The sequence below is a fragment of the Eschrichtius robustus genome, chromosome 9 (genome assembly GCF_028021215.1).
Source record: "Eschrichtius robustus isolate mEscRob2 chromosome 9, mEscRob2.pri, whole genome shotgun sequence".
Lineage (NCBI taxonomy): Eukaryota > Metazoa > Chordata > Mammalia > Artiodactyla > Eschrichtiidae > Eschrichtius > Eschrichtius robustus.
Genome location: NC_090832.1, coordinates 109,743,272 through 109,763,777, shown reverse-complemented (window position 1 = coordinate 109,763,777; position 20,506 = coordinate 109,743,272). Strand labels below are relative to the sequence as shown.

At 35.0% G+C, this 20,506-nt stretch overlaps 1 protein-coding gene across 1 annotated transcript in view; it reads left to right on the top strand.

The window, feature by feature from the left end:
• EYS (eyes shut homolog) overlaps window positions 1–20,506 on the top strand; it is a 1,820,808-nt gene that overhangs the window by 505,005 nt on the left and 1,295,297 nt on the right. The window contains exon 13 of the mRNA XM_068550856.1: window positions 3,622–3,743. Coding sequence (XP_068406957.1) covers window positions 3,622–3,743 — 122 coding nt within the window. The remainder of the gene's footprint in view (window positions 1–3,621; window positions 3,744–20,506) is intronic.

The window sequence follows — 20,506 nt, the reverse complement described above, 5'->3', positions numbered from 1 at the left end:
TTAAGTATGTTAGCAGATGTGTTAGGCAGAATTATAAAATGGCCCCAAGATCTCCACCTCCTAGTGCACATGTCCTGTAAAACCTACTCTCCTTGAGCATAAGTAAGACCTGTGAATATAGTGGGATAGTACTATCATTTATGTTACTTTATATAGAAAAAGAGATTTTACAGATGTAACTAAGGTCCCTAATCAGCTGACTTTGATTTATCAAATGTAAGATTATCTTGGGTGTGCCTGACCTAATTAGATGTGTCCTTAAAGGAGACAAGACACAGAAGCAGGTGCTCCCCTGTTGGCCTTGAAGGAACAAACCACCCCACTGTGCTTTGAGAAGACAAGGCCATGTGCCAAGGATGTGATGTCATCTGGATCTGAGAGCCGTCCTTGCCTGGCAACCAGCAAGTGACCAGACCCAAGTCCTAGGGCCACAATGCAATACATTTTACTGACAACCACTGTTTGGAAAAGGACTCCAAGCCTCAGATGAGATCATAACCCCAGTCAATACCTTGTTTTAGCCCGATGATACTTTAAGCAAAGGACTTGACTCACCTGTGTCTGGACACTGAAGCACAGAAAATGTGAGATAGCAAATTTATGTTTAAAGCTGCTAAATTTGTGGTAATTTGCTACACAGCAATAGAAATTCAATACACCATACATATCTGGATATTTAATAAGCCACAAAGCTGGTGTTCAAATGTCATCTCTCAGATTTCAAAATTTATATTCAGAATTATGCTAACCTTCTTACCTTTGTATATTTGTCACTGATCACAAGGATTTAAAATATCTAGATCATGACTTGAAAAACTAAACTACTACTGCATAGTTACATACAGAATATTATATAGAGTGTGTTATATATGTAGTTATTATACCTAAAAACTTGACCACTTTGTCTTTTGTCTCACTGGCGGTGTAGTTCACTGAGCTGGATCTGTGTCATCTTTTATTATCTTCTGTCTTTCCTGTCTCCTACTCACTATGTATTTTCAAACTATGAAAACTGTTTTATCTGAATTTGGCAGGAAGACAAATGTCTACTTTGCATTAAGAGGTAAAAATATTGTGACACCAACTTCACAAATTATGTAAACTTTTACTCATTTTAGTAAACATATTTAAATACATTTTCCTCCTCAGGAAAAGTAACTCAAAATATTATTTTATGATTATTGAATGCCAAGGTAATATGGCTTAAAAGTAGTGTGTCAGCTTTATTATTTTAAGTTACTGGAATTAATTAACTTTATAGTGTTGATTGGGAAAGTGCTTTGCACTAAGAATGTCTAAGTTCAGAATAATACTTCTGAATCAAGTAAGCAACAGATGAATAGAAATACTTGAACTCTGGGTTAATTCTACTTAATGTTCTGCTCTCTGTAGCATTTATATTTTTTCATGCTTAATATTAGAAAAATGTCTATTTCCTTGATCACTTTGTTTCTGTTTCATACAGATTCCATCATATCTGGAGGTCACTGCTTTGGTACCTGACACTTTAGTGATAATTAGATCATTAAATGCATGGTAATTTTCTACTCATTATTAAGTCATCAAGAACACCAATAAGAAATATATGGCAAAGAAATTTGTTTGGCTTTTTGGCTCACTCACTGAATTTGTTTCAAATTACTACTGATATGTCAAAATAAAAACCAGCAGTATTCTCATGCATTTGTCTTAACAGAAACAATTGACACCCCTTTGAAGGTGAATTGTCAGAAATAACTAAAGGGCACTTCACATGGTCCACGGGTTACGGACACCCATCATGCATCCTGATTTGCCCTCCTGTCTATCACTAGGTTGGGTCATGGTCCCCCATTCACTACATCAGATGCTTAGTCTTGCCTGTTATAGAATTGCTTCCATCTCAAATAACATATGCAGTAAACAAAATATGATCATTACCTTCAATTTTCATCTAAGTCCTCTTTGTAACACTTACACAAAAGAGAAGGAAAAAGAAATAAGCTAAATACAATCAATGAAAACTTTCTGAATATTGCCAAACTCATTGAGGAAGTTAACAATGATAGAGGCAGAACAGAGGAAAAAATTGCTGTTGAAATCCAGCAGACCATAAGTACTGAGAGTGAGAACTCTGAGTGGAGAATGAACACATGTTCAGGAGTTAAATCTGGTCTTGGTACGGCCACTCTCATCCCTCTGCTTTTCACAAGCAGCTGAAAACTAAAGCTGGGACCTCAGTGGAACTACTCATACATTTGGATTATTGTAACCTAAATGCATCTACATCGAGCATGAATGTATGTGTTTCTCTGGTGAAAAAAGTTATTTGCCTGGAATGTTTGAACTTTACGAACTTTCTGTCTACCTATAGTAAAGGTATAGAATCTTTGTGAAGTCTGTTTTGTGCACTAACTTCATATTTTACATTAGTTTTCCTATCATTGTTTCCATTGTTCATTCAACAGGTATTAAGCGTCCACTGGTGCCAGGCCTTCTCAAGGTACTGGAATGTATTACACCAGACCATGTTTTCCCATCTCAGAGAGCTCCTGCTCTTGTGTGTTCACAGAACTATGTAGACTCAACTCCATTCCCAAGTGAAAAGTTGGGCTGGCATCACCTGACACAGCTCTGTCCAGTAGAAATGTAACAAAATCTATGTGTGTTCAGTAAATTTTCTAGCAGCCACATTAAAAAAAAGTTCAAAGAAACAGATGAAATTAATTTTAATAATACAATCATGTGATTAACTCTTTATATACAAATTATTATCATTACAACATGTAATAAAATTATTAGTAAGATACTTTATATTCTTTTTTAATATTAAATTTTCCAAATCCAGTGTGTATTTTATACTTACAGCCTCATTTGCGACCAGGCACATTTCAATGCTCTATAACCACAGGTGGCCAGTGGTTACTGTACTGAACAGAGAAGATCAAGATAGCACCTAACATTGATGTTAGAATTTTTTGTATTTTTAAATCTAGAATCACTAAACCTCAGAGCCCAAATTCTAACTTTTTGAAAAGAGGTCTAGTCTTCAAAATTATTTTTAATGTATAAATTACTGTCCCACCATAATTTGAGGTGTCTTTTGGGTTGTTTTTCTATTTGCCCAATCATGAAAAACAATTTTGCTTTCAGTATTTTGAATATTGTTTTAGACCAATTTTATTCTTGAGAAAAATAATATGCAAAGTTTTACAATTTCAATAAATGAACAATACTACACTTACATAAGTTAATTATTTGTAAGTAATATCACAAAGCTGTCAGAAGGTTTATTTTGTTGTAGTTATTTTTTTAACTCGTGAGCTAGTTGCCAAGTACGACATTTAGTTATTTAGTTTTACACAATCACTAGTCTTCATATTACTGATACACTACTTTTATATTAACATTTAACAAGACCAATAGCTCTGTATTGTGAGCTTAACACATAAATATTAATTTTTATTGAATTAGATACTAAAGAATACTGTTCACATAGTTTTTAAACTGCAGTAAAGTAATTTTTGACAAGTATTGACATTCTATAAAAATTGAAAAAATTCATAAATTGACAGAGAGATCAAAATAACGAAGAGTAATAAGAAGTGACCTAAAGCTTGTATAATTTTCATATTCCCTTAGAACTACCAATGCGTGTGCCTTTCTGGTTGGGAAGGATATTTTTGTGAACAAGAATCCAGTGACTGCAGAAAGAATCCCTGTGAGAACAATTCCACCTGTACTGACCTTGGCAATGGCTATCGGTGAGTAAAAAATTCATTGTTTCTTTACAAAATTACTTAGAATTCACGATGTCTTTGGGATATATCCAGACGTTGTTTTCACTTTACATCAATTAATTAAAATAATGGTACTAAGATGAAGAGCCATTTCCTGAAAAGACAGTGTCACGTTCATTTAAAATTTGCAAATACCAAAGTGCAGATGTCCAGTCAAAAAAGGAATAAACAAATTTTAACTTGGAAATACAATGTCTTCAAAACACGCTTTTGCCATTTCAGCGTTGTTTCGGGTCATTCCATGCAAGATCAGTGCCACAATATGTGTCCTTAGTGGGTCTATTAAATTAAATTCAACTTATTTCCTATAAATTAATCATGAGTTTGGATTATTTTAGTCAAATTATTGGTAAATTTTACAACATTTACTATCCACATTTTCCATACAACAATTATATTATTAATTGATTTTTAGATGAGAAGTTTGAAGAAACTAAATAGAAATTCTGAGTAGCCACTGCTATTATTCCAAAACTTTAATAACCAAATATATAGTTGTAAATAGTTTTTAGCTTTTGACTTCTTTGGTGTGTGCACTAGGTCCCTTAAGTAGATGCAAAATCAGGCATACTGTAACTAGAAAGCTTTTCTTATCACACAAGCAGAATAATTGAATACAAATATAGTTATATAATTATTTTTCCAGGGATAAATCAAAATGGTTTCAGGATGTCCTCTAAAATAACTCATAAACTGTCTTTTGTCTTGTGATTAAAATTGAGAATTCTGAATCATCTCAAGCACGTAAGAGTTTTCACAAATATTCTTCATGTTTAGTGACTGAAATGGGAAGAAAGACTTAGACTAGTCAACAGTAGGCACTTTATTTCTTTATAAGGGAATTCTGAAATAGCTGGCATTTCAATGGCCATAAGAAAAATAATGAATAACTTCTGTAATATAGGAAAACTCTCAATGACAATAGTTGACATTAGTTTAAAATATACAAAAAGAGTTATTTTTGTGATATTATCAATTATTAAAATTGATATATTATCACAAATTAATATTTACTGCCTATCCATCTATGCAGTGGGAGAAAGAATCAACTTTTGTTAGGCTATGGAAAAATAACTTTTCATAATTATCCATTTATTTTATTTTTCTTAAATATCTCTATTAATTATAACCCACAATATATAATATGAATTTTCCAGGATATTTTTCAGACTCTGAGATATCCTTTTAAACATTCAGCTCTCTCTTAAGTTCCTGAAGATAATTAGTTTATGCATTTGTGTATGTGTATATGACACGTAATTTTGGGATGGCTTAAGAAAGTGGTGTTTTGGCCTGCATGGGATATTGTCAGGAGGTGGAAAGCATTCTGTGATTGGGTTTATAATGAATCTCATGTAGAAGGATGGAAAACTAGACAGAGGGCGAAACCAACATGTTTACAGAGGCAGCGATCCTTCATAATAGCCATTTTAGGGGAAGGTTTGCCATTCTTATGGTTTAGATAATGTTCATGTTTTTGTTTGTATTCAGATATGTGTGTGGGCTAGGCTTATTTTTGTTATGATTCATCAGGGTCACAGAGTAGCCTTGTCTCATTTTGATGTTCTTTGAAATTGTCTATTGAAATGTTCAACAGGAGAACAGCAATATGTAGCTGTTAACCTAGCTTCTAGTTCCTGGCCAGCTCCTGGGGATTCTGGATTTAGTTGCTGCTTTCTCTTTCCCGAAATATACTCTCATTGATATGTGGAGGGGGGGTTGGAAATATGTGTGTGTGCATGTGAAATATATCACTTATTTGTATAAAATATGTTATTCTCATAACGTCAATCAAACAGAATGAGAAGACACAAGTATTAATTTATTATCCAGCATGATAGTACTTTTATTTAGATTAAAACACTGCCATTTGATTAAGAGGCCTTAAATATCTAAAACAAAACAAGCAACAAAGTCTAGAAGGCTTAATTAAAATACACTTTATTTTAATATTCATGAGACATAATCAGTCTTTCTAGAAACTCTGACACCACTAGTTGTGAACTCTTAATAACTTAAATTTATAAACATGTCAGAAGAGTTTGCCTCTTAAATTAACACAAACACTCTTAGTCACTTTATCATGCTTCAGATTTTTCAAAGATTACTGATTGTATTTCCAAGATGTAGGGTTGCATTTTTTTCTTGGTATAAAAATAGAAATCCAGCTGAAGTAAGCTTTCTGACTGTGCTTCTTATTTGTGATTTTAAACATGAAAATGTATTAATACAAATGTTCATGTTATATTAACATTGGCTTTACTAGCTTGTAAGGGGAAGAAAACATTCAATAAATACACTATCAATGAGGTGACCATAATTAGTATATGTGTTATATATAAATATGATGACTCACTATTTAGGAATTACCAAGTTATCTTTTGTATAATTTATTGAGGTATGTAATTCACCCTTTTAATGTGTACAATTCAGGAGTTTTTAGTATATTCACAGAAAAGTAAAAGCATTACCACAATCTAATTTTAGAACATTTTCATCACCCCAAAAGAAAGCCATACCTATTAGCAGTCCCTCTGCATTTTCCCCCTCCCTTCTAGGCCCTGAAAATGACTAATCTGTTTTCTGTCTCTATGGATTTGCCTGTTCTGAATATTTCATACAAATGGAATCATGCAGTATGTGGTCTTTTGTGACTGATTCATCACACGTAGCATAATGTTTTCAAGGTTTACGTCACAGAACTTCTTTCCTTTTTATAGTCAATAATATTACATCATAAGGTTATAATACATTTGTTTATCTATTCTTCATTTGATAGACATTTAGGTTTTCTATTTCTTGACTAGTATGCCCAAGTATGTGTATGCACATATATTTCCAATTCTTTGAGTGTATAACTAGCATTAGAATTGTTGGATTATGTGATAACTTTATGTTCAACTTTTAGAGGAAAGTTCCAAACACTTGTCTAAGTTAATGCACTATTTTACAATCCCACCAGCAATGTGTGAGGGTGTCAATTTCTCCACATCCTTGTCAGTACTTGCTAATGTCTTTTAAAGTCTGATTCTAGTCATTTGAATCTTCTCTATTTTTATTCCGGTCAATCTAGTTCAATGTCTTTTGACAGAATAAACTTTGAATTTCATTGTTTTTATATATTTCTTTTTATGCTCTATTTCATTAATCTCATCATTTCCTTCTTCTGGCTCTGGGTTTAGATTTATTTTTCCAGGTGGATGATTTCATTATTGATTTAAAAATCTGTACTTTTTAAACACCAGAGTTTACAAATATAAATTTTGATCTAAGCACTGCTTTAGCTGCACCTTATAATTTTTTGGTGTTTTGTGTGTTTATTTTTATTCATCTCAGAATATTTTCTAATTTCACATGTGATTTCTTCTTCAGCTCACTGGTTATTTAGGAGTTTGACATTTAATTTCCACATATTTGTGAATTCCTCAGATTTCCTTCTGATTTTAACTTCTACTTTTATTTATTTATTTATTTATTTATTTATTTATTTTTAACATCTTTATTGGAGTAAAATTGCTTTACAATGATGTGTTAGTTTCTGCTATATAACAAAGTGAATCAGTTATACATATACATATGTTCCCATATCTCTTCCCTCTTGCAACTCCCTTACTCCCACCTTCCCTATCTCACCCCTCTAGGTGGTCACAAAGCACAAAGCTGATCTCCCTGTGTTATGCGGTTGCTTCCCACTAGCTATCTATTTTACATTTGGTAGTGTATATACGTCCATGACACTCTCTCACTTTGTCACATCTTACCCTTCCCCCTCCCCATATCCTCAAGTCCATTCTCTAGTAGGTCTGTGTCTTTATTCCCATCTTGCCACTAGGTTCTTAATGCCCTTTTTTTTTTTTTCCCCTTAGATTTCATATATATGTGTTAGCATACTGTATTTGTTTTTCTCTTTCTGACTTCACTCTGTATGACAGACTCTAACTCCATCCACCTCACTACAAATAACTCAGTTTCCTTTCTTTTCATGGCTGAGTAGTATTCCATTGTATATATGTGCCACATCTTCTTTATCCATTCATCCAATGATGGACATTTAGGTTGCTTCCATGTCCTGGCCATTGTAAATAGAGCTGCAATGAACATTTTGTTACATGACCCTTTTTGAATTATGATTTTCTCAGGGTATATGACCAGTGGTGGGATTGCTGGGTTGTATGGTAGTTCCATTTTTAGTTTTTTAAGGAACCGCCATACTGTTCTCCATAGTGGCTGTATCAATTTACATTCCCACCAACAGTGCAAGAGTGTTCCCTTTTCTCCACACCCTCTCCAGCATATACTGTTTCTAGATTTTTTGATGATGGCCCTTCTGACCAGTGTGAGATGATATCTCATTGTAGTTTTGATTTGCATTTCTCTAATGATTAATGATGTTGAGCATACTTTCATGTGTTTGTTGGCAATCTGTATATCTTCTTTGGAGAAATGTCTATTTAGGTCTTCTGCCCATTTTTGGATTGGGTTGTTTGTTATTTTTGTTATTGACCTGCATGAGCTTCTTGTAAATCTTGGAGATTAATCCTTTGTCAGCTGCTTCATTGGCAAATATTTTCTCCCATTCTGAGGGTTGCCTTTTGGTCTTGTTTATGGTTTTCTTTGAAGTGCAAACGGTTTTAAGTTTCATTAGGTCCCATTTGATTATTTTTGTTTTTATTTCCATTCCTCTAGGAGCTGGGTGAAAAAGGATCTTGCTGTGATTTATGTCATACAGTGTTCTGCCTATGTTTTTCTCTAAGAGTTTGATAGTGTCTGGCCTTACATTTAGGCCTTTAATCCATTTTGAGTTTATTTTTGTGTATGGTGTTAGGGAGTGTTTTAATTTCATACTTTTACATGTACCTGTCCAGTTTTCCCAGCACCACTTATTGAAGAAGCTGTCTTTTCTCCACTGTATATGCTTGCCTCCTTTATCAAAGATAAGGTGACGATATGTGCATGGGTTTATCTCTGGGCTTTCTATCCTGTTCCATTGATCTATGTTTCTCTTTTTGTGCCAGTACCATACTGGCTTGATTACTGTAGCTTTGTAGTATAGGCTGAAGTCCGGGAGCCTGATTCCTCCAGCTCCATTTTTCATTCTCAAGATTGCTTTGGCTATTCAGGGTCTTTTGTGTTTCCATACAAATAGTGAAATTTTTTGTTCTAGTTCTGTGAAAAATGCCAGTGGTAGTTTGATAATGATTGCTTTGAATCTATAGATTGCTTTGGGAAGTAGAGTCATTTTCACAATGTTGATTCTTCCAAACCAAGAACATGGTATATCTCTCCATCTATTTGTAACATCTTTAATTTCTTTCATCAGTGTCTTATAATTTTCTGCATACAGATCTTTTGTCTCCTTAGGTAGGTTTATTCCTAGATATTTTATTTTTTTTGTTGCAGTGGTAAATGGGAGTGTTTCCCTAATTTCACTTTCAGAATTTTCATCATTAGTATATAGGAATGCAAGAGATTTCTGTGCATTAATTTTGTATCCTGCCACTTTACCAAATTCATTGATTAGATTTAGTAGTTTTCTGGTAGCATCTTTAGGATTCTCTATGTATAGTATCATGTCATCTGCAAACAGTGACAGCTTTACTTCTTCTTTTCCAATTTGGAATCCTTTTAATTATTTTTCTTCTCTTATTGCTGTGGCTAACACTTCTAAAACTATGTTGAATAATAGTGGTGAGAGTGGGCAACCTTGTCTTGTTCCTGATCTTAGTGGAAATGGTTTCAGTTTTTCACCATTGAGGATGATGTTGGCTGTGGGTTTGTCATATATGGCCTTTATTATGTTAAGGAAAGTTCCCTCTATGCCTACATTCTGCAGGGCTTTTACCATAAATGGGTGTTGAATCTTGTCAAAAGCTTTCTCTGCATCTATTGAGATGATCATATGGTTTTTCCTCCATCAATTTGTTAATATGGTGTATCACGTTGATTGATTTGCATATATTGAAGAATCCTTGCATTCCTGGAATAAACCCCACTTGATCATGGTGTATGATCCTTTTAATGAGCTGTTGGATTGTGTTTGCTAGTATTTTGTTGAGGATTTTTGCATCTATGTTCATCAGTGATATTGGCCTGTAGTTTTCTTTCTTTGTGACATCTTTGTCTGGTTTTGATATCAGGGTGATGGTGGCCTCGTAGAATGAGTTTGGGAGTGTTCCTCCCTCTGCAATATTTTGGAAGACCTTGAGAAGGATAGGTGTTAGCTGTTCTCTAAATGTTTGGTAGAATTCGCCTGTGAAGCCATCTGGTCCTGGGCTTTTGTTTGTTGGAAGAATTTTAATCACAGTTTCAATTTCAGTGCTTGTGATTGGTCTGTTCATATTTTTTATTTCTTCCTGGTTCAGTCTCGGCAGGTTGTGCATTTCTAAGAATATGTCCATTTCTTCCAGGTTGTCCATTTTATTGGCATAGAGTTGCTTGTAGTAATCTCTCATGATAGTGTGTATTTCTTCAGTGTCAGTTGTTACTTCTTCTTTTTCATTTCTAACTCTATTGATTTGAGTCTCCTCCCTTTTTTTCTTGATGAGTCTGGCTAATGGTTTATCAATTTTGTTCATCTTCTCAAATAACCAGCTTTTAGTTTTGTTGATTTTTGCTATTGGTTCCTTCATTTCTTGTTCATTTATTTCTGATCTGATCTTTATGATTTCTTTCCTTCTGCTAACTTTGGGGGTTTTTGTTCTTCTTTCTCTAATTGCTTTAGGTACAATGTTAGGTTGTGTAATCGAGATGTTTCCTGTTTCTTGAGGTAGGCTTGTATTGCTATAAACTTCCCTCTTAGAACTGCTTTTGCTGCATCCCATAGGTTTTGGGTCGTCATGTCTCCATTGTCATTTGTTTCTAGGTATTTTTTGATTTCCCCTTTCATTTCTTCAGTGATCACTTCGTTATTAAGTAGTGTATTGGGTAGCCTCCATGGGTTTGTATTTTTTACAGATCTTTTCCTGTAATTGATATCTAGTCTCATTGTGTTGTGGTCGGAAAACATACTTGATATGATTTCAATTTTCTTAAATTTACCAAGGCTTGATTTGTGACCCAAGATATGATCTATCCTGGAGAATGTTCCATGAGCACTTGAGAAAAATGTGTATTCTGTTGTTTTTGGGTGGAATGTCCTATATATATCAATTAAGTCCTTCTTGTTTAATGTATCATTTAAAGCTTTTTTTCCCTTATTTATTTTCATTTTGGATGCTCTGTCCATTGTTGAAAGTGGGGTGTTAAAGTCCCCTACTAGGATTGTGTTACTGTCGATTTCCCCTTTTATGGCTGTTAGTATTTGCCTTATGTATTGAGGTGCTCCTATGTTGGGTATATAAATATTGACAATTGTTATATCTTCTTCTTGAATCAATCCCTTGATCATTATATAGTGTCCTTCTTTGTCTCTTGTAATAGTCTTTATTTTAAAGTCTATTTTGTCTGATATGAGAATTGCTACTCCAGCTTTCTTTTGATTTCCATTTGCATGGAATATCTTTTTCCATCCCCTCACTTTCAGTCTGTATGTGTCTCTAGGTCTGAAGTGGGTCTCTTGTAGTCAGCATATATATGGGTCTTGTTTTTGTATCCATTCAGCCAGTCTGTGTCTTTTGGTGGGAGCATTTAATCCATTTACATTTAAGGTAATTATCAATATGTATGTTCCTATTCCCATTTTCTTAAATGTTTTGGGTTTGTTATTGTAGGTGTTTTCCTTCTCTTGTGTTTCCTGCCTAGAGAAGTTCCTTTAGCATTTGTTGTAAAGTTGGTTTGGTCGTGCTGAACTCTCTCAGCGTTTGCTTGTCTGTAAAGGTTTTAATTTCATCATCAAATCTGAATGAGATCCTTGCTGGGTAGAGTAATCTTGGTTGTAGGGTTTTCTCCTTCATCACTTTAAATATGTCCTGCCACTCCCTTCTGGCTTGCAGAGTTTCTGATGAAAGATCAGCTCTTAACCTTATGGGGATTCCCTTGTGTGTTAGTTGTTGTTTTTCCCTTGCTGCTTTTAATATATTTTCTTTATATTTAATTTTTGATAGTTTGATTAATATGTGTCTTGGCATGTTTTTTCCTTGGATTTATCCTGTATGGGACTCTCTGTGCTTTCAGGACTTGATTAACTATTTCCCTTCCCATATTAGGGAAGTTTTCAAATATAATCTCTTCAAATATTTTCTCAGTCCCTTTCTTTTTCTCTTCTTCTTCTGGGACTCCTATAATTCGAATGTTGGTGCGTTTAATGTTGTCCCCGAGGTCTCTGAGACTGTCCTCAATTCTTTTCATTCTTTTTTCTTTATTCTGCTCTGCCATAGTTATTTCCACTATTTTATGTTCCAGGTCGCTTATCCGTTCTTCTGCCTCAGTTATTCTGCTATTGATCCCTTCTAGAGTATTTTTATTCATTTATTGTGTTTTTCATCATTGCTTGGTTCCTCTTTAGTTCTTCTAGGTCCTTGTTAAATGTTTCTTGCATTTTGTCTATTCTATTTCCAAGATTTTGGATCATCTTTACTATCATTATTCTGAATTCTTTTTCAGGTAGACTGCCTATTTCCTCTTCATTTGTTAGGTCTGGTGTGTCTTTACCTTGCTCCTTCATCTGCTGTGTGTTTTTCTGCCTTCTCATTTTGCTTATCTTACTGTGTTTGGGTTCTCCTTTTTACAGGCTGCATGTTCATAGTTCCTGTTGTTTTTGGTATCTGTCCCCAGTGGCTAAGGTTGGTTCAGTGCATTGTGTAGGCTTCCTGGTAGAGTGGACTAGTGCCTGTGTTCTTGTGGATGACACTGTATCTTGTCTTTCTGGTGGGCAGTTCCACGTCTGGTGGTGTGTTTTGGGGTGTCTGTGGCCTTACTATGATTTTAGGCAGCGTCTCTGCTAATGGATCGGGCTGTGTTCCTGTGTTGCTAGTTGTTTGGCATAGGGTGTCCAGCACTATAGCTTGCTGGCCGTTGAGTGAAGCTGGGTCTTGGTGTTAAGATGGAGATCTTGGGAGATTTTCGTCCTTTGGTATTACGTGGAGCTGGGAGGTCTCTTGTGGACCAGTGTCCTGAACTTGGCTCTCCCACCTCAGAGGCACAGCCCTGATTCCTAGCTGGAGCACCAAGAGCCTTTTATCCACGCAGCTCAGAATAAAAGGGGGAAAAATTAGAAAGAAAAAAAAGAAAGAGGATAAAATAAAAGAAAGTAAGATAAAGTAATATAAAGTTATTAAAATAAAAAAATAAAAAAAATAATTATTAAGAAAAAAAGAAAAACCAATTTTTTAAAGTAAAATAAAAAGACAAAAAAATAAACGGACGGACAGAACCCCAGGACAAATAGTGAATGCAAAGCTATACAGACAAAATCTCACACAGAAGCATACACATATACACTCACAAAAAGAGGAAAAGGGGAAAAAATAATATATCCTGCTCCCAAAGTCCACCCCCTCAATTTAGGATGATTTGTTGTTTATTCAGGTATTCAACAGATGCAGGTACATCTAGTTGTTTGTGGAGCTTTAATCCGCTGCTTCTGAGGCTGCTGGGAGAAATTTCCCTTTCTCTTCTTTGTTCGTACATCTCCCGGGGTTCACCTTTGGATTTGGACCCAAGTCTGCGTGTAGGTCACCTGAGGGCGTCTGTTCTTTGCTCACACAGGACGGGGTTAAAGGAGCAGCTGCTTCAGGGCTCTGGCTCACTCAGGCAGTGGCGGAGGGAAGGATACAGATGCGGGTCTAGCCTGCGGCGACAGAGGCCGGCGTGATGTTGCAGCAGCCTGAGGCGCGCCATGTGTTTTCCCAGGGAAGTTGTCCCTGGATCACGGGAGCCTGGCCGTGGTGGGCTGCACAGGCTTCCGGGCGGGGCGGTGTGGAGAGTGAACTGTGGTCTCACACAGGCTTCTTGGTGGCGGCAGCAGCAGACTTAGCATCTCATGCCCATCTCTGGGGTCCACGCTGATAGCCACGTGTCTCTGGAGCTCGTTTAGGCAGCACTCTGAATCCCCTCTCCTCCCACACCAGGAAACAGGCAAGAAAAAGTCTCTTGTCTCTTCTGCAGCTCCAGATCTTTTCCCGGACTCCCTCCCGGCTAGCTGTGGCGCTCTAGCCCCCTTCAGGCCTTGTTCACGCCACCAACCCCAGTCCTCTCCCTGGGATCCGACCGAAGCCCGAGCCTCACCTCCCAGCCCCCGCCCGCCCCGGCGGGTGAGCAGACAAGCCTCTCGGGCTGGTGAGTGCTGGTTGGCACCAATCTTCTGTGTGGGAATCTCTCCGTTTTGCCCTCCGCACCCCTGTGGCTGTGCTCTCCTCCGTGGCTCCGAAGCTCCCCCCTCTGCCACCTGCAGTGTCTGCCCGCGAAGGGGCTTCCTAGTGTGTGGAAACCTTTCCACTGGTGCAGGTCCCATCCCTATTCTTTTGTCTCTGTTATTTCTTTTCTCTTTTGCCGTACCCAAGTACGTGGGGAGTTTCTTGCCTTTTGGAGGTCTGACGTCTTCTGCCAGCATTCAGTGGGTGTTCTGTAGGAGCAGTTCCACGTGTAGATGTATTTCTGATGTATCTGTGGGGAGGAAGGTGATCTCCGTGTCTTACTCTTCTGCCATTCTTCTCCTGGTCTCTACTTTTATTTTATTGTGGTCAGAAAACATACTTTATCAGAGTTTTCCTGAAGCTTGTTTTATGACCTAACACATGGTCTATAATGGAGAATGTTCTATACCTACTTGTGAAGAACTTGTATTCTGCTGTGGTTCAGTAGATGTTACATAGTCTGTCTTTTAGTCCTGGTTGGTTTATAATGTTGACCAGGTCCTCTATATCCTTGTCGTCTCCTGCCAATTTGTTCTATTCATTATAGGAATAGGATATTGAAGTTTACAATTACTATTATTGAATTGTTTATTTACCCTTTCAATCTGTTACTTTTTGCTTCATTTAACTAGGACTCTGCTTTCAGGTGTGTACATGATAGTAATTGTTAGATCTTACTGATATATATAAATATTTTTAATTATAAGATGTTCTTGTCTCGAGTAACATGTTTTTGTCTTAAAGTCTATTTTGCCTGATATTATTATAGTTGACTCAGCTGTCTTTTGATTATAGATTGCATAGTGTGCATTTTCCTATCCTTAATCTATTTGTGACTTTGAATATAAAGCTTTTCTCTTATAGTTAACGTACAATTAGACTACTTTCTAAAATTCACTCTGCCAATCTCTACATTTTAGTTGCATTATAAACTGAATTTTCATTTAATGTGAATACTGATAAAATAGGGTAAAAATATGCTATTTTCCTATTTTTTTATGTCTTTTTGTTCCTCTGCTTCTGAACCATTGCCTTCTTTTGTGCTAGATATTTTCTGGTGTTACACTTTAATTTCCTTTTTACTTTTAGTATGTAGTTTTTACTTATTTTCTTAGTGGTTATCTTATCAATTACAGTTAGCTTCTTAACTTAAAACAGTCAACATAATATTGACACCAACTTAATCTCAATAGTATACAAAAACTTGGCTCCACTATTGCTCCATTTCCTCTCACCTACCTTAAGCTATTATAAATTATAAACCCATCAATGCAATTTTGTAATTATTGCTTTATTCACTGTCTTTTAAATGAGATAGGAGAAGACAAGAGTAATAAGCAAAAATTACACTTATGCTCTCTTTTATATTTACCTATATATTCACTATAACTGGTGCTTTTTGTGTGTGTGGATTCAAGTTACTGTTTAGTGTCTTTTCTTTTTAGCTTAAAGAACTCCCTTTACTATTTCATATAGGGCAGTATGTTAGTGATGAATTCTCTCAGTTTTGTTTTTTTTTTTTTTAATAGACTATGTAGTCCTGGAAAGAGCAGAAGTAGCCCCTTGGATCCCTCCGATGCTGTGAGGGACTGGGACCCCAGTGGCTCCACAGGATGGCACAGCCTTTATTTTTATTTTTTTTAATATTTATTTATTTATTATTTATTTATTTTGGCTGGTCCAGTTCTTAGTTGCAGCATGTGGGATCTTTAGTTTAGGTATGCAGACTTCTTAGTTGTGGCATGCATGCAGGATCTAGTTCCCTGACCAGGGATGGAATCCAGGCCCCCTGCATTCTGAGTGTGGAATCTTACTCACTGAGCCATGAGGGAAGTCCCTCTCTCAGTTATTTTTAAATCTGGGAATATCTTAATTTCTCTTTTAATTTAAAGGATAGCTTTCAGGGACATAGAATACTTGGTTGACTGTTTTTTCTTCCAGCACTTGAAATATGCCTGACCTACATGGTTTTTGATAAATTGGTTGTTAATCTGACTGAGGAACCCCTGTACATGAGTCACTTTTTTCTTGATGCTACCAGAATCCTCTCTTTGTCTTTTGACATGTTGACTATCATATGTTTAGACTTTTATCTCTTTAAGTCTATTCTACTTGGAGATTGTTGAGTTTCACAGACATGCAGATTAATATTTTTCATCAAGTTTGGAAAGTTTGACATTTATTTCTTCAAATATTTTACCTTTTTCTGTCTTTTTTCTGATTCTGGCACTCTCACATGTGTATGTTAATGTACTTGATGATATCCTACAGGTATCTGACTATGTTCATTTTTCTTTTTTTTTCATATCTTCAGGATCAATAATGTTAATTGATTGATTTTCAAATTCACTGCTTCCTTCTTCTGCTACCTTAAATCTGATGTTATGCCTCTCTAGTGATTTTTTAATTTCGTGTTTTGTACTTTTCAATTCCAGAATTTCTATTCATTTCTTTTTTGTAATTCATATCTCTTTATTGGTATTCTCAATTTGGCAAGACATCAGTCTCATACTTTTAGTAATGGTTTAGATATGGTCTATATTTTTCTTTGAACATATTTATTATAGCTGATTTAATATATTTGTCAAGTCCAATATCCAGGCTTCCTCCAGGATAATTTCTATTGATTGTTCTAATTCCTGTGTTTGGAACATACTTTTCTCTGTTTGTACAACTCATAATTTTTTAAAATGAACACTTAGCCTTTTAAATAATATAATGTGGCTAATCTGGAAATCAGATCCTGCTTCTTCCCAGTTGTTACTGGTTTTCTGTTTCATTTTTTTTTGTAGTTGTTTTTTGCTATTGTTTATTTAGTGATTTTCCTGGAATAGTTGTATAAATTATTTATTTTTTGTCATATGTAACTATTGAAATCTCTGCTCAGCTAGCCTAGTGGTTAGCTAATGATTTAACAGATTTTAAAAATTTCCTTGAACTAGTAAGTCCCCAGGCTTTACTGAGAGACTCTGTGTGTCTGGTGAGGCATGTGTTCAATGTTCAGGCAGACAGTTTACAGCTCTGTCATATTCCTCACTTCTTGCTTTCACTGAACCTCCAGATTAGTTGGAGATAGGAGATTAAGGTCTTTTCATGTCTTTCTTAAGCAAGTGCACAAACTTTCATGTTGTATTGTGTTTTGTTTCCCAGGAATATATCTGGCTTTTCAAGGACCTCTATGAAATCTCATTACCCACTTTTACCTTTAAGTATATTGGTCAGCCTCTCGTTAGCCTCAACTGGAATCATCACCTCTAGCAGCTGCAATGTTAATCAATCACCACTGATTGTTTTTTAAAAATGCCCATTATGTAGGAATTTTTTAAACAGAATGAGTTTTGATTCAGGTCAAATAAAGTCTATTCCCGAGAATGACACATTCAGAGAGTTGTCAGATCAATGAAATGGTGACATAACCTAGGGAGAACCTTTTAAGTGAGCTTCAAAACTCCACTACCCCTGCCCCCCTAATGGCTGTTAGGTAGCTCGTTTCACAGATACCATAACTGCAATGCTGTTGGTTTTCGAATACTTTGCAGAGCTGGGAGAAAGAGATGGGAATAGTGCGAGTTAAACCACCACAAAGCTGACTGTGCCTCTGAGATTTAGCCATTTTTCTTCAATAAATACTCTTCAGATTGTTGCAAACCTTCAGTTTATTTCCAGAATTCTGAAAAAGTTGAACTCAACTATGTTTTTCCAGGGTTCTTTTTCCTTTTGTGTAAGATTAGATTTTCAGAAGTCCTTCTCCACCATTACTGAACTGATTCTACCAAATTATATTTTATATTACAGAGAGAATGAGAGGCAGACAGAGACAGAGAGAGAGGGAGAGAGAGAGAAAGTTCTAGAATCATAGTGTCTGGAAATAGGATACAAACTTTGGTTCTATTGCTAACGATGAGTATGAATTGGGTTAAGGAAGTTTACTAAGCTTCCAATTTCCTTATCCAGAAAGTGGAAATAATAATAGTTATGTCACATAGGCTTATGATGATAATTAAATAAAATCTGTACACGAAGTATTTAGTTCATTTCTTGATATATAGGAAACTCTGAATCACACTTTCTTATTATTGCCAACATTTGTCTTGATTTCAAAATATATGTATGAATAAGAATAGAGTAGCATCTTATAAATGATGAATCCTTAGAATCATATAGATATCAACTCATCCTCTTTTATATATATATATATATATATATATATATATATATATATATATATATATACACATACACACACACACATATATGTATACAGCAAGTAAAGAACACTTAAAAAGAGATTACTTTATTATTTTGTAATTAAGGAAGAGTTTATTAGCTAAGTTTAGGGCCCTCTGAAGCTTTCCTACAAATTTCCACTGAGCAAAAATTTCAGGAGTCTCAGTAAAGTATACGATGACTATCTTATTATATTTAGTGAAGAGTCAGTCTAAAAAACATCAAAAATTGCAAAGATTCTTAACTTTCACACTATTTGAAGGAATTCACATTATACATCATGATAAATGTTTAAAATAGCGTATATTTTAATAGATCAAAAAGAATTGCATTTCCTTGACTATATACTTATATTCCATGAGAAGAAAATATTAAGAAATAAAAATTTGCTGGAACATCAAATCTCTTAAGTAATCTGTGTGTCCTAAGTTACTGAACTACCTATATATGCTCATCTCTAAACAACTGGAGTTAACATAGTTTAGTGTTTACATAGTTTCAAGATATTAAAAAGCAAATTGGGCTAGGGATGTAATTTGAATGCTGATTGCAACATGCCTTCTGCTATTCCTGGCATGGTTTAGAATTTAACTACCTTCTTTATTTCTGATTTTTCTTCTCCCCAAACCGTCAACAGCTTTAGCTACAGATGAGGCTCAGTATGGCAGTTATTGGACCCAGATGCCACAGTCTGGAGCACGTTTTGCCAACAGCATCTGGCTCCTTTTCTGCCTATGTAATTGACATTTATGTTGATTTCTTGGCCTGCTTTTCTTATGGACACTACAGTGTGGGCTTGCAGAAAACACGAAGGTTTGCCCCCAGTTGACCATAAGAATTTTTTCTCAGCTTATAATTTATGAAAATTTGTCCTAGATGTCTTAAATTTTGAAGTGCTATGCATTGGGACATTTTGTGTTTCTTTAAGGACATGTTTTAAAATTTTTAATGGAAATAACAGAAAAAAGTTTGAAACTTAATGAGTATAATTTTTTAAAATCTATGTGATCTACATGTATTTAACATATTGAATGAAAACTACAAAATTATGGTGTATTACTAGAGAGTTTTGCGGTTTTTTTCTTTGCTTAGCTTATGCATAAGAGCACAAAATGTTAAAATATAAGTAAAATAAGTGCCAATATAAATATAAAACAATAACAGAATTTTATTGCAAGCAACAGCAATCTATGGTATTCACCATTAGGAGATGAAAGATTTTTCCTTTACAAAACCCAGAATTTTGAAAAATATATATGTTGGTATGTGAATCCTTCACCTCCTTTTGGATAGCTACACCATATTTTATTTTATGGATATAACGTAATGACCACTTAGAGAATGTAAATGTTTTGCAGTTATAAACTATTATTTGGAGAAATCATTTATATGTGCCTTGTTACAATCATGTATCTGTAGATTTGTACAATAAATTACTAGACGTGAAATTGAGGAATCAAACTGTTTAAACATTCAAGATTTGGACAGATTTTATCAAATTATCTTTTGGACAGATTTAATATTACATTCACACAAGCAATTAATGAGACTATCTGTATCAGGTACTTCTAGTTTATATTATTTTGTGCTAGAAAAATATCTTTTAATGAGGCTTAGATATGCCCATTTATATATGAGAGAAATAAGACAGAAATTTTCAGTAATTTAAGCAAAACCACAGTGTTAGAAAGTAGTGAATCTAAATATCGGAGCAAGATCTGTGTGACTCCAAATCCATGGCTTTAGATGACTGTCAACTAGTCTTGCTTTGAATATAAAATACTACATATATTGCCACTGCCTATCCCACAGCTACCAATGAGGACAGCCACCACTGTAGTTCTAACAAATTTGTGCAAGATTAAATAGTTATTTCTCTCAGTGGAAGATTTGGAACCTCACATAATTCCAATTTCATCAAAAAAGAATAACTCAAGGAATAAGCATACTGTCTTGGACAGATGAATACATCCTATGACCAATTAAAACATTACACATAGGCTTTAGAATTTACTAAGTAAAATTACTTTTTGGCAACAATAGCACAAAGGAAGGGAAGGAAAAAATCACTGTTTCTTGTTGTAAGGTTGTTACATTTTATGTTACATCATATTTGAAGATACTGATAAACTAATAAGATATTCAAGAACCACTATTGAATGAACAAATTAACTCTTTTACATCACTGAACCTGGGTTGAAAGGAGGG